General features: G+C 48.0%; 1 protein-coding gene across 1 annotated transcript; it reads left to right on the plus strand.

The window, feature by feature from the left end:
* Window positions 1-7,177: 7,177 nt before the first annotated feature.
* On the plus strand, window positions 7,178-9,355 carry LOC120751376 (endonuclease domain-containing 1 protein-like). Its single transcript, XM_040061037.1, has 2 exons — window positions 7,178-7,459; window positions 8,816-9,355. Exons 1-2 carry the CDS (start codon window positions 7,178-7,180, stop codon window positions 9,353-9,355), a joined length of 822 nt encoding a protein of 273 aa, XP_039916971.1.
* Window positions 9,356-19,938: the final 10,583 nt, after the last annotated feature.

Genomic DNA, 19,938 nt, shown 5'->3' on the forward strand with positions numbered 1-19,938 from the left:
TTAGCTTAGCGGTAAGCCTGTACATGCTTGTATGGGTCTGCCCTTGCCCATTAGTTAAGCAATATTATTAAGAAACATAAGATAGGCTTCATTCAGTTATTATTGCTTAAGTGAGCAGCAATTTTTAGTAATACCTGAAAAGATATATATCCTGAAGCTTTGTGATCAATAAACCAACTTTTTGCATCTGAGCAATCAGTCCCATCTCTTGGATTGCCGTACACTGGGGTTCTTTAACACAGAAGAGGGGGCTCTGAGAGATTATTTCTCTCTAAAGCTCCCTGAAAAGGTCTTCTGGTTTCAGGCAGATTTGGGAGAAACCCTCCCACGGGACCCCCTCCCCTCCCCCAAAACATTTCGGGAAAAGACTTCCTCAGAGGGAAGTGGAAAAAACCTGTTTATTAAACAGGCAAAGCACTCCCAGCACAATACCGGATGACAAGAGCTTCGTGCCACTTACAGAGGGATAACAAACTCAAAAAGAGAAGGTCTCCTCTTAAAGATAGTCACTGTGTTCCATTGCTCTATCTCCGCTGGCGCTGGCAGAAAAGGAGATGTGCAGGGCTGGTCTTGGTGGGGTGGGTCCCCTGTGGAGGCCCCCGGTGCTTCTCCCAGGTCATTAGTCCGGAGAGATTGGAACAGCTCCGAGGAGAGGGAAAAAAAAGGGAAAAAAAGGGGAAAAAAAAGGGAAAAAAAGGGAAAAAATGGGAAAAAAAGGGAAAAAAAAGGAAAAAAAGGGAAAAAACTACACCTATTTTACAGGGTCTAACTACGCTAGCACTAAACTAACTAACTAACTCCCGGGGAAAAAAAATGAAAAAAACAGAGCTTCTTTCGTCTTGCAATGTTCAAACTCCCCCGCTTCAAGGTCACTCTGAGGAGCAGAGTTTTCCTGGGGAAAAGCAAACCGCACTTCCCCTCCCCTTTGCACCCAATAGATGACTGGGGGATACACAGTCACCCTAGGACAAAAGGGGTTGTAGCCTGGTGGGGGTCAGCATTCTCCCCCAGGGAAGCAGTGAGACAATGAGAGGACAAGGCTTCAACCTGCACCAGGGGAGATTCTGGTGGAATATCAGGAGGAATTTCTTCACATGAAGGGTGATTCAACATTGGAATGGACTGCCTGAGGATGTGGTGGAATCCCAGTCCATGGAGAGTGGATATGGTGGCAGTCAGGGCCATGGTCCAGTTGACCAGGTGGGGATTGGTTCAAGGTTGGACTCCACGATCTCAGAGGCCTTTTCCAACAGAAATGATTCTGTGCTTCTCACAGGAGCCCAGCTTGGAGCTGTGCAGAGGGCTGCCCCAGCTCCACAAGCATGCTGCCAGGCACCTTTCATCTGGGATTGCCTCTGTTTTCTGCTGAGCCTGATGTGAATGGGGAACAGACATTCAGCCCTTTGCTGAGCCCAGAGCTTGTCCATGCCCATGGTAGGGTGGGAAGCACCTCTGTTCCCTGGGAAGATGCAGCTGCACTGACATGAGAGGGTAATTTTGCAGTTTGCTCTGTGTCTGTCCATCTTTGGGGAGAGCTCTGGACTCCAGTGCATCACAGGGACTTCAGACACACAGCATAAGGAAAAATTATTTTTGCCAGGAGCTGTGAGGAGACACTGCGACCTAAGGCCACTTCACTTCAAAGTGGCTTGTGCCATGCACCTTGCTTAGTCCTTTTCCAATCACGCCAAGGGTTCATATTCTGTGGACTGGAGATGTTGCCATGTGCTGTCCCAAAAGAGAAGGAGACAAGAAAATCAAGCAGTGGCATCTTCTCGACTCTGCTTGAGAGAGCAGTTGGCAAAGATCCACCCAGGAGCGAAACTTTCCTATGTTAGTTTTTAGGCAACTTTAATGAGGTCACATTGTAAGGTGACACCTCTGATTCTTGAGGAACTGTTTATCTGTAGTGAATCTGGGTGGGTGTCTGTTACACTCCCTGCACTGATGGTCTCACTTCACTTGCCGTGCCTAGAAAAAATGCCCCTTGCTGTTGGGAGTCAGGTGAGGAGGCATTCAGGAATGCTGCTGACCGAGCACTTCAAGAGTGCCACACAACTACAAATGCAGCCAAGCTCATTGTGGACAACCTGCTTGAGCTGATCCTGCCTGGAGTCTGGACTAGAAGATCTTGACAAGTCCCTCCAAAACACAACAATTCAGTGATTCTGTGATCCTGAGATATGCTTTTGTTTGCTTACTTTGGAAACTGCATCTTGAGAGCGGCACCTGATGTATCAGACAGGCAGGCTTTGGCATCAAATACACAGAAAGCTTTGAGCAGCCAAAGCTCAGCTCCTGGGATGCACTGCTAGGATACCTTCATGCTCTGCTCTGCTTCTGAAGCTGTTCTGCAGATTTAGGGGAAACTGATTAGGGGAAACTGATTCAATGGTTGTAAAAGATCAATGTGTGCCACAGCATGGAGTTTGCAAGAGCTTACAATAAAAGTTATTTGCTGCAGTGCTGGATTGCAGTGTCATGTCTTACAGAAACCACAAGTCGCTTCTCACTGAAATATCTACCACCACCAGTAATGTCACAGTGCCCATAGCACCCTTGCAGGACATTGGGTGTCGAAATGCAATCTGAGGATGCCATAACACCCACACAAGTGTCAGCATCAGACATCAGTTATTCTCCTGAGAATGGGCATGAGCAGAGTGGGCCAGGGTGTCAACGGCTCACACAAGACATCCCCATGGCTCCAGCAGTGGGACTTGCAACTTTGATGTCCTCACTCTTGATCCTTTGGGGGTGAGGGCCTGAACAACAAAGACTTCAACGGGTTCTGTGCATTCAGGATTATTTGGCATTGCCCCACTTTTCCCTTGGGATGGCTTTTCCACTCTGTCACGCAGCACTGTGGAATTGGGGCACATTTTGGGGCTCTTTGATGGTTTATGGCCTCTTCCAATGATGTGATCGCCATTGGACCCTGCTTTGTCATGTCAGTTGGGCCTCATCAGAAAGGAGGAATTTGCCCCACCTCCACCAGATCTGCTTCTTCTTGGCCTTCTCCCTCATCCTGGCTAATCTTCACTTGCCTTAAGGCATCAGTCACACATCAACAAAGACAAAAGAAACCACAGAACCCAACCAGTTTGTTCAAACAAAATTGATCTAACACACTTTTCTGTATATTTCTGGTTTTAACAAACAACATATTTTTTCAAATATTCCTGGACTTCCAGACATAGAAGAAAATTAGTCCATTTTAATTTTAAGTGAATGAATGATCATTGAATCACAGAAAATTCTTGGCTGGGCAGGACCTTAATGACCAACTGGTTCTGTGCCCTCCCATGGGCAGGGATGCCTTCCACTATCCTGGGTCACTCCAAGCCCCGTTCAACCCGGCCGTGGACACTCCCAGGGATGGGGCAGTCTCAGACTCTGTGAGCAACCACTGCTGAGGTTCCACCACCCATACAGTAACAAAAATCTTCTGAATACCCACTCTAAACCTTCACTCCTTCCATTTCAAGCTGTTGTGACTTGCACTAATATCTTGGTTTAACCCCAGCCAGCAGCCACGCCCCACTCAGGCGCTCCCTCATTTACAGACCAATGGGATCAAGGAGAGAATTGGAAGGGTAAAAGCTGGAAAACTCGTGGGTCGAGATAAAGACAGTTTAGCAGGGACAGCAAAAGCTCTGCACACAAGCAAAGCACAACAAGGAATTCTTTCACCATTTCCCATGGATAGAAAGGTGTTCAGCCACCACCAGGACAGCAGGGCCCCATCCCACCTAACAGTTACCTGGGAAAACAAAACTCACCACTCCAAATGGCCCCTCCTTTCTCCTTCATCTCTCACTTGATATGCTCAGCATGATGTCACATGATCTGGAATATCCCTGTGGTTAGCTGGGGTCACCCATCCTGGCTGTGTCTGCTCCCAACCTCCCAAGTACCCCAGTCTCCTTGCCAGACTGGCAGTACAAAAGGCAGAAAAGGCCTCGGCTCTGTGCAAGCTCTGCTCAGCAATAACAAAAAACATCACTCTGTTATCAACCCTATGTTCAGAACAACTCCAAAAACAGCCAGCACCCTAAACTGCCATTGTCAAGAAAATTAACTCTGTACCCAGCACACTGATCACCTCCACGCCCTTGTCCCAGAGAGGCTGGAAACCTTTTCCTTTAGAGAGAGCAGGCATCCGTCGATGGCAAAAGAAAAGAGTCTACCCTTGGTTCAGGGGGAGTCACGACTTTATTCAATCTCTGCTCCTGCCTCCACAGAGTCAGGAGCCCAGCACAGTTCCCATTGCTGTCCTGGTCCCAAGAGTTCAAGAGATTTCCACATTGTCCCAAGGCTTTCATCTGGGAGGGAAGGGGCTAGACGCAGAGACAAGCCACTACTCAATCAGGGATAAGGTGGGAGTGGAACAGAGTTGGATTACATTCCAGCATGGGAGGATGGGTGAGGAGAAGGAGCAGGGACAAACCTCATGATACATTTTCCATGAGAACAGGAGGTAGAGAAGAAACCATTACAAAACCCAATATAAAATGAAATGTAATATAAACTCAAATAATGCACTACAACACTTCTCCTTCCCAGGCTGCTGGGATGAAGCTCTTACAAAGCCATGGCAATCAGGCAGGAGAAGATTTGTAGCCTGGCCATAGGAATGGTGCAATGGGAGGCTGCAGAAGAGCAGCCTGTGAATATCTGAGTGTTGTCAAAGACAGGCCAGTCCATCTAATGTCACCAGAGCTGTTCTGTTGAGAACAGAAACACATGTAGGTACTGGAGCAGCAGCAGCTGCAGCTGGTGGGTTTGATGAAATGATCAAGGAAGTCACCAGACCCTGTTGACAGATCCTGACACACCATGCTGCAAGTCAGCAAATCTGGGAGAAATCCTGAGGAAACGATGACAAACAACTGTCAACACATTTCACGGTGGGTATGAACAAACTCCCCAAACTAAAAACAGAAAACTCCTCTTGTGTGTGGAATATTTAGTTAATAAGAAGAGGCAAAATTTTGGCTGGCTATATATTACAGTGGCACTCCTGAGGATTCCAACAGTCCTTTCTCCAGGGAGAAGACAGAAGGAATGGTTCGGCTGCCACTTCTGAGACACTGCTTGAAGGTAAGCTCTTGCTCCTTCCTCACCGTTGACTCCAATATTCAAAGTCTCTCCTGAGCTTTGGAATAAATATATATGGACAAAGCCTAGGCAGGAGTTGTAGAGCTTCAAGGGGCAATCGGAGCTTATGCATGCACTGAATTTTGCAGCACTTCAGTATGTTCTGTCACTCAGGAGGGCAAGGGCAGAAGGAATAATTTGGGAACAAAACTCAAGCCAGCTCACCTGAAAATTCACATCAAACTGTTGAAAAAGAAGGAAACGAGAGATTATTGAGTACCGAAATTTCACCCAGGACCTTGCAAGAAACATCTAGAAAAACAGAAGTGTGGTCTGAACTCTAATCTCTGCTTGGGAAATCTATCAACTGTCTCTTCCGACAGAATATATAAACCCAGACATTCTGAGGTGTCAGCAGAGGCATTTGAGAGTTCTCTGCCACTTTGGGGCTGCGGGCAGAATCCTGTGCTGCTCTTTCTCACGGTAGGTCCTTTCTCTCAATATATTAAGTCAGATATTAAGTTAGTTACACACATTTTAATCTCATGGACTGGGTCATGCAGAAGGACTTTTCAGACACGTCTCTCCTTGGTTTGGGGCAGCGATGGGCATGCTCTGCCCAGTACTGTAAAAAGTCTCTACTTGCAGTTCATGTTCTCAGTTTCCAGCTCATTGGTCACCACCTTCCTGATCCAGGGCTGAAAAAGAGAGAAAGGACCACAGAGCTTGGGTCAGAGCAGGGCTGTGTGCAGCTCAACATCCTGAATGCAATGCAAAGGGAGAGATGAGGGTCAGGGAGGAGAAGAAGAAAAGAGCAAATGTGCAAAGTGACGTGTCAAGCCTTCAGCAGTCCTCAGCACAGACCCTTCCCAGCCAAAGGTGGGCTTTATGCTGCACAGGCTGTGGCAGCTTTCTCTCCCAGGAGCCCTTTGAACTGCCTGTCCCAGCTGCCTTATTCCAGATGCTGATGATATGAAATCATTCCACTGAGTGTCTGGCAATGCAAATGGAAGCAGCCCTGCTATCCCAAACCTGGGCTGCTTCTGAGAGGAGACAGAGCCCCTTGCTTGGCTGCCAGCATCCCAGGGAGCTTTTCAGCAGTTTTCTCATAGAGGAATGATCTTGCTGCCTGCTGAAAATCATATAAGCACTGAGAAGGACAAATGAGGACGAGTGGCTGTCCAAGAAACAGAAATTCTGTCAATGGTGCCTCTCACTGTACCGGAAAATGAAGCATCAAAGTTTGAGATGGGCATCAGCAGGAATCCCAAGCAACCAGAGGAAGATGTGCCCCTCAGTGCTTGCATTGCAGAATTACCACTGTGCTGAGAAGACAGAGGTGTTATCCCCCATGCTTGCTGCTACCATCTGCTTGGCCCCTTCATTTTCTCTCTCCATGTCTCTGCAAGTTCAGAGTCTGGGGTTGGATACTGTGGAAATGCAAGGTGGGCAGCAGGACCCTCATTGCCCAATGTCAGCTGAGAGGCAGAACCCCAAGTGGATCATTTGGGGTTCAGTATTGGCTCTGACTGGAAGAGCTATGTGTCTCTGTGAACCTGGATGGGGCCAGAGACGTGCAGGAAGTGCAGCATTGCTGTTTCTTCCCTGCCCAATGCCCCATGAGATGAAAGGCCAGCTGGGCACTGCAGGGGGCTGAGCAGAGTCCCTGCCCAGGTGCAGGTGTCTGCTGTGGGAAGGTGCTCAGAGCAGGAGGGAGGTGGGAAAAGATGACCTTGTCCCAGGGCTGTGCCTCTCTTGCAAGCTAACATTAATGTGAGAGCTGATTACACTCCTGGTGGGTTTGGCTCCTTCGTCCTACAGGCTGACTTCTCCCACTGCTGCCTCCTCAGGGCACCTAAACCCTGGTTTAGGTTTCACCCTTATTGCCCTCCTGATTTTTCCATATCCTGGAGAACAGAAATGACTGCTTTTCTGGTCTCTCCTGATCCCCTCCTCTGACAGCTCTTCTCCCCCTGCACAAAAACGCTCCAGGCCATGAACAGCTCTCTCTAAGCTGAGTGTCCCTCTGCATTTGCCTTCCAGGGGAGCAAGAGTCCTTCACTGAAATCCTGCCACAATGCTGTGGCTGCTGCCGCTGCAGGTATTTGCCAGCTGCCTCTGGCTGGGACACAGTGAGGTGGTGACATCCTTTGCAAGTTGTTCTCAGTTTTTCTATGCGGGGACCCCACCGAATAATGTCCTGGAGCCGCAGAACCCAGCCTGGATCTGTCAGATCTACAACAACTCCTATCACTATGCCACCCTCTACAACAAAGGCATGAGAATTCCAGCCTACTCTGCTTACATATACAAGCCCGGACCTGGTGCCAGATCTAAATCGTGGTTTGTTGAGCCTCAGGTGAGTGTCTCTCTTACAGCACATCACACTTCAGTCATTAAATGATGAACTACAGCATTTAACCCAACTTTTCTATTTCATTCCATCCCACTACACACATGCAAATGGGCACACACTTGACAGGAATTTTCCCATTGAACTTCATACACCTACACAACATGGTTCTTCTGATGCATCTGAGACATCAGCAGGAGAATGAGATGAATCACATCCCAAAGGTGCCCAGTTTTCTGTCTTGACCTGACAGGAACAGCAAATCTGATTACTTGGCATTATATGACAAAGTCCAAGGATTCCCATCCCTATGCCCTGTGCTGTGCTGGGTGACCAAGTGATGGGGGAAAGGCATCCAAGAGAGGCTGCACTTGAGGGCCCAAGAGTCCTGCTGGGATCTGATCCCCACTTTGCCCGGAGCTGATTTTTGATCCCTGACAGAGCTGATCTGCTCCCAGTGAAAAGTCAAACAGGCTTTGTGAGTGGCATGAGGGAAGTGAGGAGAAACTCAGAAGGGAGTGAGATGACCCAGGGACAAAGCCAAAAAAATCTTTGATTGTGTTAACTTTCTCCAGAGCTCTTTTTGGAAGGTTTAGTTTCCCCAGCACTCTTGAAGTTACAGGTCCCTCTCAGAGGCTGATCATTTGTAACTTTTTATCAGTGATGCTGCAGAAGATGCTGCATGGCCCAGATCTGCTCTCAGAAATATTCTTAGCCCTTCTATAGCAGATTCGAATTTACATTGAGATCTTTTTGCTTCCTGAGCAAAAATATTCATCCCTGTACAATGTGTAGCCCTCCCAGGGAAGCCTCAGCTCCAGGACTGATTTCCTGACACATCTCCCTGTGTATGGGGCTAGAGGTGTCAACCTCTGGTTTTCCAGGACTGGGGATCATTCTAGCAGCAACCTAAAGGAATCACAGAATCATAGAATCACAGAATCACAGTGTAGTGTGAGGGGATCCAGGGAGAGCCCTGGGCAGATTTGGACTGTCAAGACAGGAGAAAAGGGAAGCATTTTTGGCAAGGGAGCTTTCTCACCAACATCATCTTTCAATCCTAGGAGTGGAAAATGCTCTTTGTCTCATGTATCCATCCATGCTCCCAGCACAGGCTGCAGGCTGGATCACAAAGGGCGCAAGTCAAAATGAGAGCAGCCAGATTCTGAGCTGCTTTCTATTTAAAGCTTTTGTGTTCATGTAGGAGGGGCATGTGTATGATTGCTCACAGATTCATACATTTTCCAACACTGAGATGATGTAAATGAGATCTTGACCATCAGAGATGTCTGCTCCAGGGGAATCTGTGTCATTACATCAATCCTCAGTACTGACATCTTTTCCTCTTCTTACTCTGTCCAGCTGATCAACCCAACTTATCCCAAGAATATGAGTACAGAGTATTTCCTTCAAAATAAGTACAACATTACTCCACAGCAAATTGGCCAGAGTCAGGCTATCAACCAAGACTACAACAACCTCAAGGACTTGAACCGTGGTCACTTGAGCCCCAGCTGCCACCAAAGTGGAAACAACAGCAAGTGGTCTACCTTCACCCTCACCAACATAGTGCCCCAGAACAGCACACTTAACCAGGGTACCTGGAATGACTATGAGACCAAGACAATGGCCTTCCAGACCAAGGGCTGTAATATCACTTATGTCATTGTGGGTGCTGTGCCTGGGAACACCTACATCTCCAATAACAGGGTTAATGTACCCAGCCACATCTGGTCAGCTGCCTGCTGCCAGACCAAAACAACCATGAAGACTTGGGCGGTCATTGCTGAAAACAACAGGAACCTGGTCCAGAACCTCACACTGGCCCAGCTGGAGACCAGCTTGACCCAGCTCTATGGGAAGGGAAAGGTCTCTCTCTTCGACAGTGCCTGTCCCCGCTAACAAACCTCACATCCTGGATGGAAAAGGCTTGGCTGCTTTTCCCGCATGTCATGGGATGACAGAATCAGAGAATGGGTGGGTTTTGATGGGACCTTAAAGCCTTAAAGATCATCTCATCCTGACCTGCATGCCATGGGCAGAGACACCTTCCATTACAGCTGGTTGTTCCAAGCCTTCCCCAGCCTGGCCTTGAATGCTTCCAGGGATGGGGCAGTCAAAATATCTTGGGATAACTTTTACTTTTACCACAACCTACTCACTTTGGTAATTTGCTTCTTTGTAATATTTCAGCTCACCCGGCCCCTCATTAGTGTAAAACCATTCCCTCATGTCCTATTACTCCATAGCCTTGTCCAGAGCCCCTCTCCAGCCCTCCTACAGATCCTTTAGGTACTGGATTCCCAGGAGTCTTCTCCAGGCTGAACATCCCCAGCTCCCTCACTCTCTCTCCACACCAGACATGCTCCAGACCTCGGATCACCTTCACAGCCCCCGCTGGACTCCACTCCAACAGTTTTGTATCCTTCTTCTGCTGGGGATCCCAGAGCTGGAGGCAGCACTGCAGGTGGGGTCTCAGCAGAGCAGAGGGGGACAAATGTCCTGTGCAGCGTCTGTGCTGCTTCCTTCTCTGGTGTGTTTCCAGCTCTGTCCCTCAGGGCACCTCCTCCCCTGCTCAAAGGCACAAAGGTGTGGAAACAGCCTCCAGCTGCTTTGCTTTGCTGCCCATCTCAGGAGAGAGCTCTCAGCAATGAGTCCTGTCCTCCTTAGCTGTCCCCGAGAGTGTGCAGCTGACTTGTCCCTCACCTCCTTAGGAAGGCTGTGGGACCAGGGCACCTCACGTTGCCCAGAGATCTTGTCTGCACATCTGTGTCTGGAGATACCCAAACCCCAACAATACATGATTCTGGACAGCTTGCTTCAGCTGATCCTGGTTTAGCCTTGAGTCTGGACTAGAAGATCTTGAGAAGTCCCTCCAAAACACAACAATTCAGTGATTCTGTGATCCTGGAACATGCTTTTGTTTGCTTGCTTTGGAAACTGCATCTTGAGAGCAGCACCTGCTGTATCAGACAGGCAGGCTTTGGCATCAGATATACAGAAAGCTTTGAGCAGCCAAAGCTCGGTTCCTGGGATGCACTGCTTGGACACCTTCATGCTCTGCTCTGCTTCTGAAGCTGTTCTGCAGATTTAGGGGAAACTGATTTGGGCCAATGTATTCAATGGTTGTAAAAGATCAATGTGTGCCACGTCATTGAGTCTGCAAGGGCTTACAATAAAAGTTATTTGCTGCAGTGCTGGATTGAAGTGTCATGTCTTACAGAAACCACAAGTCGCTTCTCACTGAAATTTCTACCACCACCAGTAATGTCAAAGTGCACCCTTGCAGGACATTGGGTGGCCATATACAATCTGAGGATAAACCATAAGACAATATGGTAATACAGTCTGATAACACCCACACAAGTGTCAACACCAGACACTAGTTATTCTCCTGGGAATGGGCATGAACAAAGTGAGCCAGGGTGCCAACAGCTCATGCAAGCTGTGCCACTTCCAGAGGTGCCAGCTTGGGACTGGACTTCTCAGCCCAGGAGCTGTTGCTCATTGTCCTACGGGGTCTCATTGCTCAGCCAGGACCAACCTGTTTGGGGGCTGCACTAAACATAGGTTCTGGTGGAGGTGCAGAGTGAGGCAGCCCCATGCAGGTGTCTCCAGCTGTGCTGGGGTCCCAGCTCTGACCTCAGCCAGCAGAGCTCCAGGCCTGCCTCAGCTGCATAAAGAAATGTACCCTGGGCCACTGCAGCTGCCCTGAGGTGTGGAGAACTTCACTGGGGCTGCCTGATGTGCTGCAGGATCCTGAACAACACCCAGCCCCACCTGGGCCAGCAGCCACAGGCCAGGCCCATTCCCCAGAGGTAGCTCCGTGGGCTCTGCACACCTGAGCAGAGGGAACCAGATCCCAGCACAGACACGGGACACTGCCTGGGAGCACCCTGGAGTTCTGCTCCTGTCAACTCCCACTGCCAGAGCAGCAAGAGCCCTGCCTTGTGCCAGCTGGGCTGCCCAGGCACCTAGGAGGAGAGTTTGCTTTTTAGGAGTACAAAGTGAGGACATCATTCTCAGCCCCTTGTCTGGACAGCTCCTGCAATCCCAGGCCCTCTGCCTGGTTGGATTTATTTTCCTGGGATCAAACGCTGACACAGGTCTTGATCAGATAAAAATATCAGTGTGATTTCAGGCTGAGGCACATCTCCAGACACCTCCACTGTATCTCAGTGGACTCCCTCTGACTTGCTCACCCACTTCATGAAACCAGCTGGGGCTAGAGACCACACTCATCCTCAGCACTCCTCATCCCATGCCATCACTTTCCAGGCTCTGGAACCACTGGCTGCTTGGCCAACTGTCAAGGTTTGGCATTGGCCAGACACCAGCTACCCACAAAAGCTGCACACTCAGCCTTCCCTGCCACAGCAGGACAGAAAAGAGAGAAAAAAAATAAAGAAAGGTCTGTGAGTTGAGATAGGGACTGGGAGAAAATTCTCCCATTGGAAAATATGTTCTGCTTAGAGATAGAAAGGGACTTTTATCACTCGCAAATTCAGAGGAGGATAATAAGAAGTAAAATAAGCCTTAAAAACACCTTTTCTTTGTGCAGCCCTTCCCTCCTTCCCACCAACAGCACAGGGAGATGGAGTGTGTGACATTTGGTCAGTTCATCATCCAATGGTTTCTTCTGATTCTCAGGGAGAGGAGTCCCTCCCCTGCTGCACTGTGGGGACTCCCTCATGAGAAACTGAACTTCTCCAGCATGACTCCATTCTCAGAAGCAGCAGTCCAACCAAAACCACTGCAACATGAGTCCCTGCCACAGGCACACAGTGCTCCCAATTGTGCTGTGGCATGGGTCATTCTTCCAAAAGGTGGAGTCCTCCATGGAGAGGCTGCTGCAGCCTCAGAGCAGGGGATCCCTCTCTCCACCCAGTCTCCCACTGCATCATGAAATTCTCCAGGCATCCACGTGCTCCTGAGTGGGCACCACCCTAATGGTCTGCAGGTGGATCTCTGCATCACCCATGGATCCCCATGGGCTGTGGGTGCATCTGGGCATACCCTTTGAGTCCCCATGGCCTGCAGGAGCATGGTTGCTTCACCATGATCATCACCATGGCCTGCAGAGGAATCTCAGCTCTGGTGCCTGGAGCACCTCCTCCCCATCCTTCTCCACTGACCTTGGTGTCTCCATGCTGTTCCCCTCACAGGCTCTCAACCCCTCCTCTTCTCTGGCTGGAATTAAAACTGCACACCACAATTTCTTTTGACTTCCTTCTTAAATATGTTATTGCAGAGGTGTTACCAACATTGCTAATTGGCCTAGCTGTGGTCATCAGCGTGTCCATCTTCAGAGCCATCAGGCACTGGATCTGCCAGATGTGGTGGAAGCTTCAAGCAGCTTCTCAAAGAAACCACCTCTGTAGCATCCCTGCTACTAAAAACCAGGCTGTGCAAAACTAACTCACCAAGCCCATCAGTGCCACCTCTATAAACTTCCCAAGCTCCTTCCAGGACCTTGACCACTGGCAGGAATCAGAAATGCCCCGCCATCCACAGCAAGCTTATGAAATACATTGGCAGCCCAAGAGAGAAAAGGATCACCTTGGATTCTGCCTTCTTTCAGATATGAGCACTGTTGCTTTCCATCACTTCTAATCAGTGCTGGGTGATTGGAGATGTCCCAGATGCCTGGAGTTTGGCCATTGTGACACCCAGCCACAAGAAGGGCTGCGAAGAGAATCTGGGCAACTACAGGTGTGTCCACCTGGCCTCGCTTCCCAGAAGGGTTATGGAGCAGATTGTCCTGAGTGTGATCACATGGCACATACAGGATAACCAAGGCATGAGTCCCAGCCAGCAGAGATTTAGGAAAGGCACGTCCTGCCTAGAGAACCTGATCTCCTTTGATGACCAGATGACCGGCCCAGTGGATGAGGGGAGAGGTTGTGCAAATGTCTGCCTGGACTTCAACAAATCCTTTGGCACAGTCTCCCAAGGCATTCTCATGGAAAAGCCATCAGCCTATGGCTTGCAGAGGTGTTCTCTTGGCTGGGACAGGAACTGTCTGGATGTCCAGGCCCAGAGAGTGTTGGTGAATGGTGCCACATCCAGCTGCCATCCAGCCATGAGCAGTGGCCCCCAGGGATCAGTGTTAGGACTAGTCCCATTTAATATCTTTACTGATGATCTGGATGAGGGGATCCAGTGAACCCTCAGGAAGATCACGGATGATAGCAGCTTTGGTGGGAGACTCAGCCTGCTGGAGGGCAGGAAGGCTCTGCAGAGGGATCTGGACAGGCTGGATCCATGGGCCGAGGTCACCTCTGCAGCCAGTGCAGAGAAAGGCCATGAAGCTGGGGAAGGCCATGGAGGGTAAGGCCTGTGAGGAGCAGCTGAGGCAGCTGGGTGTAGAGATGCAGCCAGAGAGCAGGACTGAGAGTTCAGCTCAGCTCATCACAGAAGTGCACAGGTTAGCATTGGTAGGCCCTTGGCAGGCAGTGCAGCCATGGCAGACCGTACCCTGAAGAGGGAAGCAGAAGATAATGATATGCTGATTATGCTTAGCTTAACGGTAAGCCTGTACATGATTGTATGGGTCTGTGCTTGCCTATAGTTAAGCAATGTTATTAAGAAACATAAGATAGGCTTCCTACAGTTATTATTGCTTAAGGGAAGAGCAATGTTTTTGGAACAGCTGAAAAGGTATACTGAAGTTTTTTGATCAATAAACCGACTTTTTGCATCCGAGCAATCAGTCCTGTCTCTTGGATCCCCTTTAATTGGTGCCCACTCTGTGAGGAGGGCCATTCAACATGAATGCCAGGTGGGAATGCTCCAAGGAGCTTCAGTGACTGCAGAGAGAAAGCGGAAACCCGGCTGGCAATGGTCAGCTCAATGGAAAGAGAAGTGAGCTGTGGGGAAATATGGGGCAGGAGGTTTCTGCCCATGAGAAAGATGGGTTTGAACTTACTACAAAGCTGCTGGACAAGCACAGCTATTCTCTGCCTGCACAAGATTTAAAAGCTATGCTCAAATGGACAGCATCTCAACTCCCAGAAATTACCTTGTCAACAATCTTTACTGCAGATTTGTGGGATAATATGGGAGATAATCTGCGGAAGACCACAATGAAGGGAGATAAAACAGCTGCACAATTACTCCCCTCCTGGAGTGTGTTTTTTGAGGCTTTCAAAGCCCAAGAAAAGTTCCATGCTAAAGGTAAAGGGGCTGCTGCTTACTTTCCCTCTGCAGCACATCCTCAGAGCTCTTTACAACCTGAAGAAACTGTGTCTCTCCTGGTACAACCTTTAGCCTCCCCTCTTGTAACTAAGAGGGCAAAGGACTCCTCAAAATCCATAGGGGCATTTACTGCTGGCTACTGCCCAGATGACAATGAGGACAATGAAGGGGATCCTTTTGACTCAGGACCTGTCAACCCTGAAAAAGAGCCAGACCTTTATCCCCCTGATCCCAATCCCAATCACACCTGGGTTCACCTGAAACAGTAAGCCCTTAAGGGAGGGGACTTGGACACTGCCCAAAGAATTGTTGCACTGGTCATATATTTGCCACCACAAAAACTAACTGCCCATTGGGAACAGAATCCTTCCAAGAGCTCAAGGAGCTCTGGCAGGCAGTCACAGAGCACGGTGTCAGTTCACGATATTTTACGAGCTTGATAGATTCTGTGTTTGCTGCTAACATAATGATGCTGAATGATTTAAGAACACTAGCCGACATGAAGCTAAGCCTGACTCAATATGCTTGATGGGAAACGGAGTGGGGGAAAAGGTTGCAGAACCTTCCTATATGGGTCATGTTAATCCAACCCTGGAAGGTCTCACACTTAGACAGCTTATAGGAATGGGACCATACTCAAATCCCTCTCACAAAGCTCAGAATTGCCCAAGGGAAGCCCTCGAGGAAGTCTGGGATGCAGCTCGTCTGTCTTTTCTAAGGTCCCTGATGCAGAAACACCTCAGAAAGCATTCACAACCATTGTCCAGGGACCCCAGGTACCCTATATGCAGTTTATGGACTGCCTTAAGCAAGCATTTGTACATCAAATTTATAACCCAGAGGCTTGTGAAATTTTGCTTTTAAAATTTGCAACTGAAAATGCAAACACAGACTGTAAAGAACTCCTGAAGTCTTTTCCTAACCAAGACCCAATCCTCATTGAAATGGTTGTAACGTGTAACCGTATTGGCACATTAGGACATCAATATGAAGCCATGGCCATGGCTTTTGCAGCCATTAGAGGTCCCTCGAGGACTGCAGAAGTTTGTTTTGGCTGTGATAAACTGGGCCATTCAAAAAGAGACTTCCCTGCTTGAAAAGAAGAAAAGCTCAAATCCACAGTCATGTGCCCATGATGCTGTAGGGACTTCATTCTCCAACCAGTGTCGCTTGACGTATGATTCTAAAGGTTGCCAGATCCAGGGAAGCCAGAACCGGAGCGTGGGAAGGTGCCGTGCTCAGACACAAATGCCTCAGCAGCTGCAGATGCTGCTGCCACAGATGCCGGCTCCTCAGGTGCCCAGTGGAGGGTCACCTCAAGTCTTCATCCCGCAATTGCTAGCAGCACCAGATTGAACTTGGCAACCTCAATTACAGTAACATTTGTTGATTCTTCTGTTCATCTACTTCCTACAGGAATTCTTGGACAACCAGGGCCCCGGAACAGTGCCCTTCTTTTAGGGAGGTCTTCAACTACCCTTCCAGACTTTTTGTACTCTCTGGAGTCATAAACTCAGACTCTAATGATGAAATTAAAATCATGGCATGGACCCCTTTTCCACCCTGGGGGACAGTACTGTTCCCTGGGGGACAGTACAGGGTAGAAAAAAACCCATGTTGCACAGCTGATTCCTTTTCCACAGGATTCATTATCCCTGTACATGAGTGCAACATGAGGGTGGGAGGATTGGGCTCTACGGGAACACCACAAATATATGGGATTAGAAATTTCTTATATGGTTGCAAGAAATTTCTGACAAACATCCCACTTGCAAATGTAAACTGTCATTACATGGGCAACAGATAATGCTCACTGGCATTTTAGATATCGGAGCTGAGGTCTTTTACTCAAGCCAAGTGCCCCCCACCTGGGCCCTCACAGAGGCGCCCCTGGTCCTCACTGGGACTGGGGGAAGCGGTCGCAGTTACCAAAGTCACCATCTCATTCAAGTGATGGGACCAGAAGGCCACATAGCTTCTGTAAAGCCGCTTGTTTTGCCCGTGCTTAACATGTTGCGGGAACAAGATGTACTTCCTCGATGGGGTTTCAAAATTCAATTGGATTTTCATTTGGGGCCATTGTGGCGTGCAACACCCTGAAATTAACCTGAAAAATGGAGACATCTGTCTCAGTGGACCAATGGCCCCCGCTGCTAGTTATAATAAGCATGGTCACTGAAAGTGTCAAGGAACAACTTCAGAAGGGACATATAGTACCCTGTACCAGTCCCTGGAATTTATAATCAGAAATCCCTGTATTTGCAATCAGAAAACAAACTGGCAAGTGGTGCTTGCTCCAAGACCTCTGCAAAATCAGCACAGTAATAGAGGACATAGGATCCCTTCAGCCAGGTCTCCCATCTCCCACCATGATCCTCCGTAACTGGCATTTAACAGTCATTGACCTCAAGGACTTTTTTCAACACCCCTCTGCATCCTGATGATGTTCCTAAATTTGCCTTTTCTGTTCCAAGCACTAATATGCAAGCTTCCTTGCAAAGGTATCTCTGGGTAGTTCTACCTCAAAGAATGAAATCTCACCCACTATTTGTCAGTGGTTTGTTGCAAGGGTCCTCAGTCCCATTTGCCAAAAAATGACTGATGTCCTTTTGTATCACTACATGGATAACATTTTGATTGCAGCAACAAAATGAGAGGTTATGGAGGAAGCCTGAGCCCTTGTCATTGCTGCTGCAACCCAAAGAGGGCTCTCAAACCTTCTGCTCCTAAAACTAGAAGGGGTGGCATTGCAACTTTTTGCTCCTGAAAAAAATTCAGTGTCAATCCCCCTTGGAAATATCTTGTATGGCGAAATAGGACCCAGTCTATTTCTCCTCAGCCTTTGCAAATTCAAACAGACATTTCTGCCTTGCATAACACCCAAAAAGTTTTAGGGACCATTAACTGGCTTCATTCCTTACTAGGAATTTCAAATGCAGATCTAAGCCCTTTGTTTCATCTCTTAAAGGCTGAGCCAGACCTTGTGTCACCCCGGAAGCTTACACCAGAAACTTGCCAAGCACTGCAACAAGTAGCTGATACTATCTCAAATCAGCAAGTGGCTACATGGGCCCCTGAGCTACCGTTTTCTTTGATAATCTTGAACCCAGCTAAACAACCCCATGCTTTAATTTGCCAGTGGGACCCTAATGCACCAGACCTTTTGTTAATCATAGAGTGGATATTTTGTCCACACCAGATACCTGAAACTATAAGCACCTAGCATGAAAAGATTGCTTCGCTTATTGTAAAGCTAGACAAAGGTTAATCACACTTGCAAGTGTAGATTTCTGTTCAATTTGTTCACCTGTTACTACTGTTTATTTCCAATGGCTATTACAACAATCTGAAGCATTTCAAATACCCCTGACTGACTTTTCTGCACAACTTTCTATTCATCTCCCAAAGCACAAACTCTTAGCAGCTGATTTTAATCTCCTGACGTGGCCCAAAAGAAGAGAGATTGTGTTGTAAGCTGTAACTGTCTTTACAGATGGATCTGGCCACACTGACAAATCAGTGATGCTCTGGTGGAATGCAGATCACAACTGATGGGATTCAGATGTAACAACTGTTTCAGATTCTCCTCAGTTTGCTAAAGTGGCAGCTGCTGTGTGAGCCTTTCAGCCATTTTCTATCCCTTTCTACCTAATAACAGACTCTGCTTTTGCTGCAGGAATTGTTGAGAGGGCTGAAGCTGCTGTACTGAAAAATGCATCCAACAAAGAATTATTTCAGAGGTTACAACAACTTCTTCTTCTTTTAGATGCCAGGAAACACACCTCATTTGTTATGCCTGTTAGGTCTCATACAACTTTACCCGCTTTCATTGCAGAAGGGAACCGACAAGCAGATTTACTAACATTACCTGTGCAGGTGTTACCTGATTGTTTTTCTCAAGCCAAACTTAGTCACTCTTTTTTTTTTTTTTTTCACCAGCACGCTGGGCTGGCACGTACCTGTGATTTGAATCACTGCTAAGCCTCTAGCATGGTGTCTGTGTGCCCAGACTATCAAAGTAACTTCTTTCCCTCTGTTGCTGGAGGTGTTAACCTTAGAGTACTCCAAAGCCTTCAAGTTTGGAAAGCCGATGTTTTGTACTTTCCTGAATTTGGCAGAGTTAAATTTATTCTCTTCTCTATAGACACTTTTTCAGGTACCTTGTTTGCTTATGGTCACACAGGCGACTCAGCGAAAGACATTTGCCATCATTTTGCAAGTGCCTTTGCAGTCCTGGGAATTCCCTCACAAATCAAAACTGACAATGGCCTAGCGTACATTTCCCAAAGGGTCTTTAATTTCCTTGCCTTCGAGGGGGGTAACACACAAAACAAGGATTCCTCATTTCTCCACAGACCAGGAAATTTTAAGTCCCCACAGCTCATGTAAAAATCCGTTATTACAACAAAAAGGGGGAATGAGGAATGCTACCCCAGCTGAGCGATTACAGATGGCATTGTATGTTTTTAATTTTTTTAATTGCTCCCCTATGGATCCTAATCCTCCAATTGTAAGGCACTTTAGCAACAACTCCCAGACAGATGCTGAACAGAGGGCCCCAGTCCTTATTAGAGACCTAGAAACCAGTAAGACTTTGGGTCCTTATCCCCTTGTCACATGGAGAAGAGGTTTTGCTTGTGTTTCCACAGACAGCAGTCTGAGGTGGATCCCAGCCAAAAATGTGAGACCTTTCAGAAACTCCTTTCTGAGTACCCCACTCCTGAGAATCCTGATCACCTTGGCACTCCAACACCAGCAATCCCAGGCACCGGTAGCCTCAGTTCCAGAGACCCCCTGGGGCTGTCTCTGCCACTCTGCCATCTCAGCCCACTTCTACTTGATTTGAGAAGACTCACTGAATTTACACTGCTCTTTTAATTCCACGGAAAACTCATTCCAGAGACAGTAAAAGCCATCATTGTAGAACAAGCCTCTCTTCATGAACAGCAGTTGAAACGGTTTAAGGAGAGACTTGAACTTGAGAGCAACCCTATTCCTTGCTTTATTTGCAGAGACTATTCTCATCAAGCGTGGGTTTTGTGCCAGTGTTGATAGTGTCACAAACGATGGTATTGCATCTCAAATCGCCGCCATTGTAACTGCCGGCAGTGTGATCCTTTATGCTCTTTGTATGGTGATCTTATTGTTTTATGATTTGTGTGTGAGCATGAGTACGCCTGGCTCCCGCACTGGCATAACTGGGCTTCTGGTTTGCCTTTTCAAGCTAGTCCTTTTGGTAGGACTCAGCCTTAACCATGGAGGAGTGGTAGCAATGCCACCCTTTCTAG

Source organism: Hirundo rustica, chromosome 4 (assembly GCF_015227805.2).
Source record: "Hirundo rustica isolate bHirRus1 chromosome 4, bHirRus1.pri.v3, whole genome shotgun sequence".
NCBI lineage: Eukaryota > Metazoa > Chordata > Aves > Passeriformes > Hirundinidae > Hirundo > Hirundo rustica.

Bases quoted from the DNA above. Each gene is read 5' to 3' on its own strand.
- LOC120751376 (XM_040061037.1), top strand. From the start codon at position 7,178: ATGCTGTGGCTGCTGCCGCTGCAGGTATTTGCCAGCTGCCTCTGGCTG. The intron at 7,460-8,815 runs GTGAGTGTCTCT...TACTCTGTCCAG, and splicing joins CGTGGTTTGTTGAGCCTCAG to CTGATCAACCCAACTTATCC.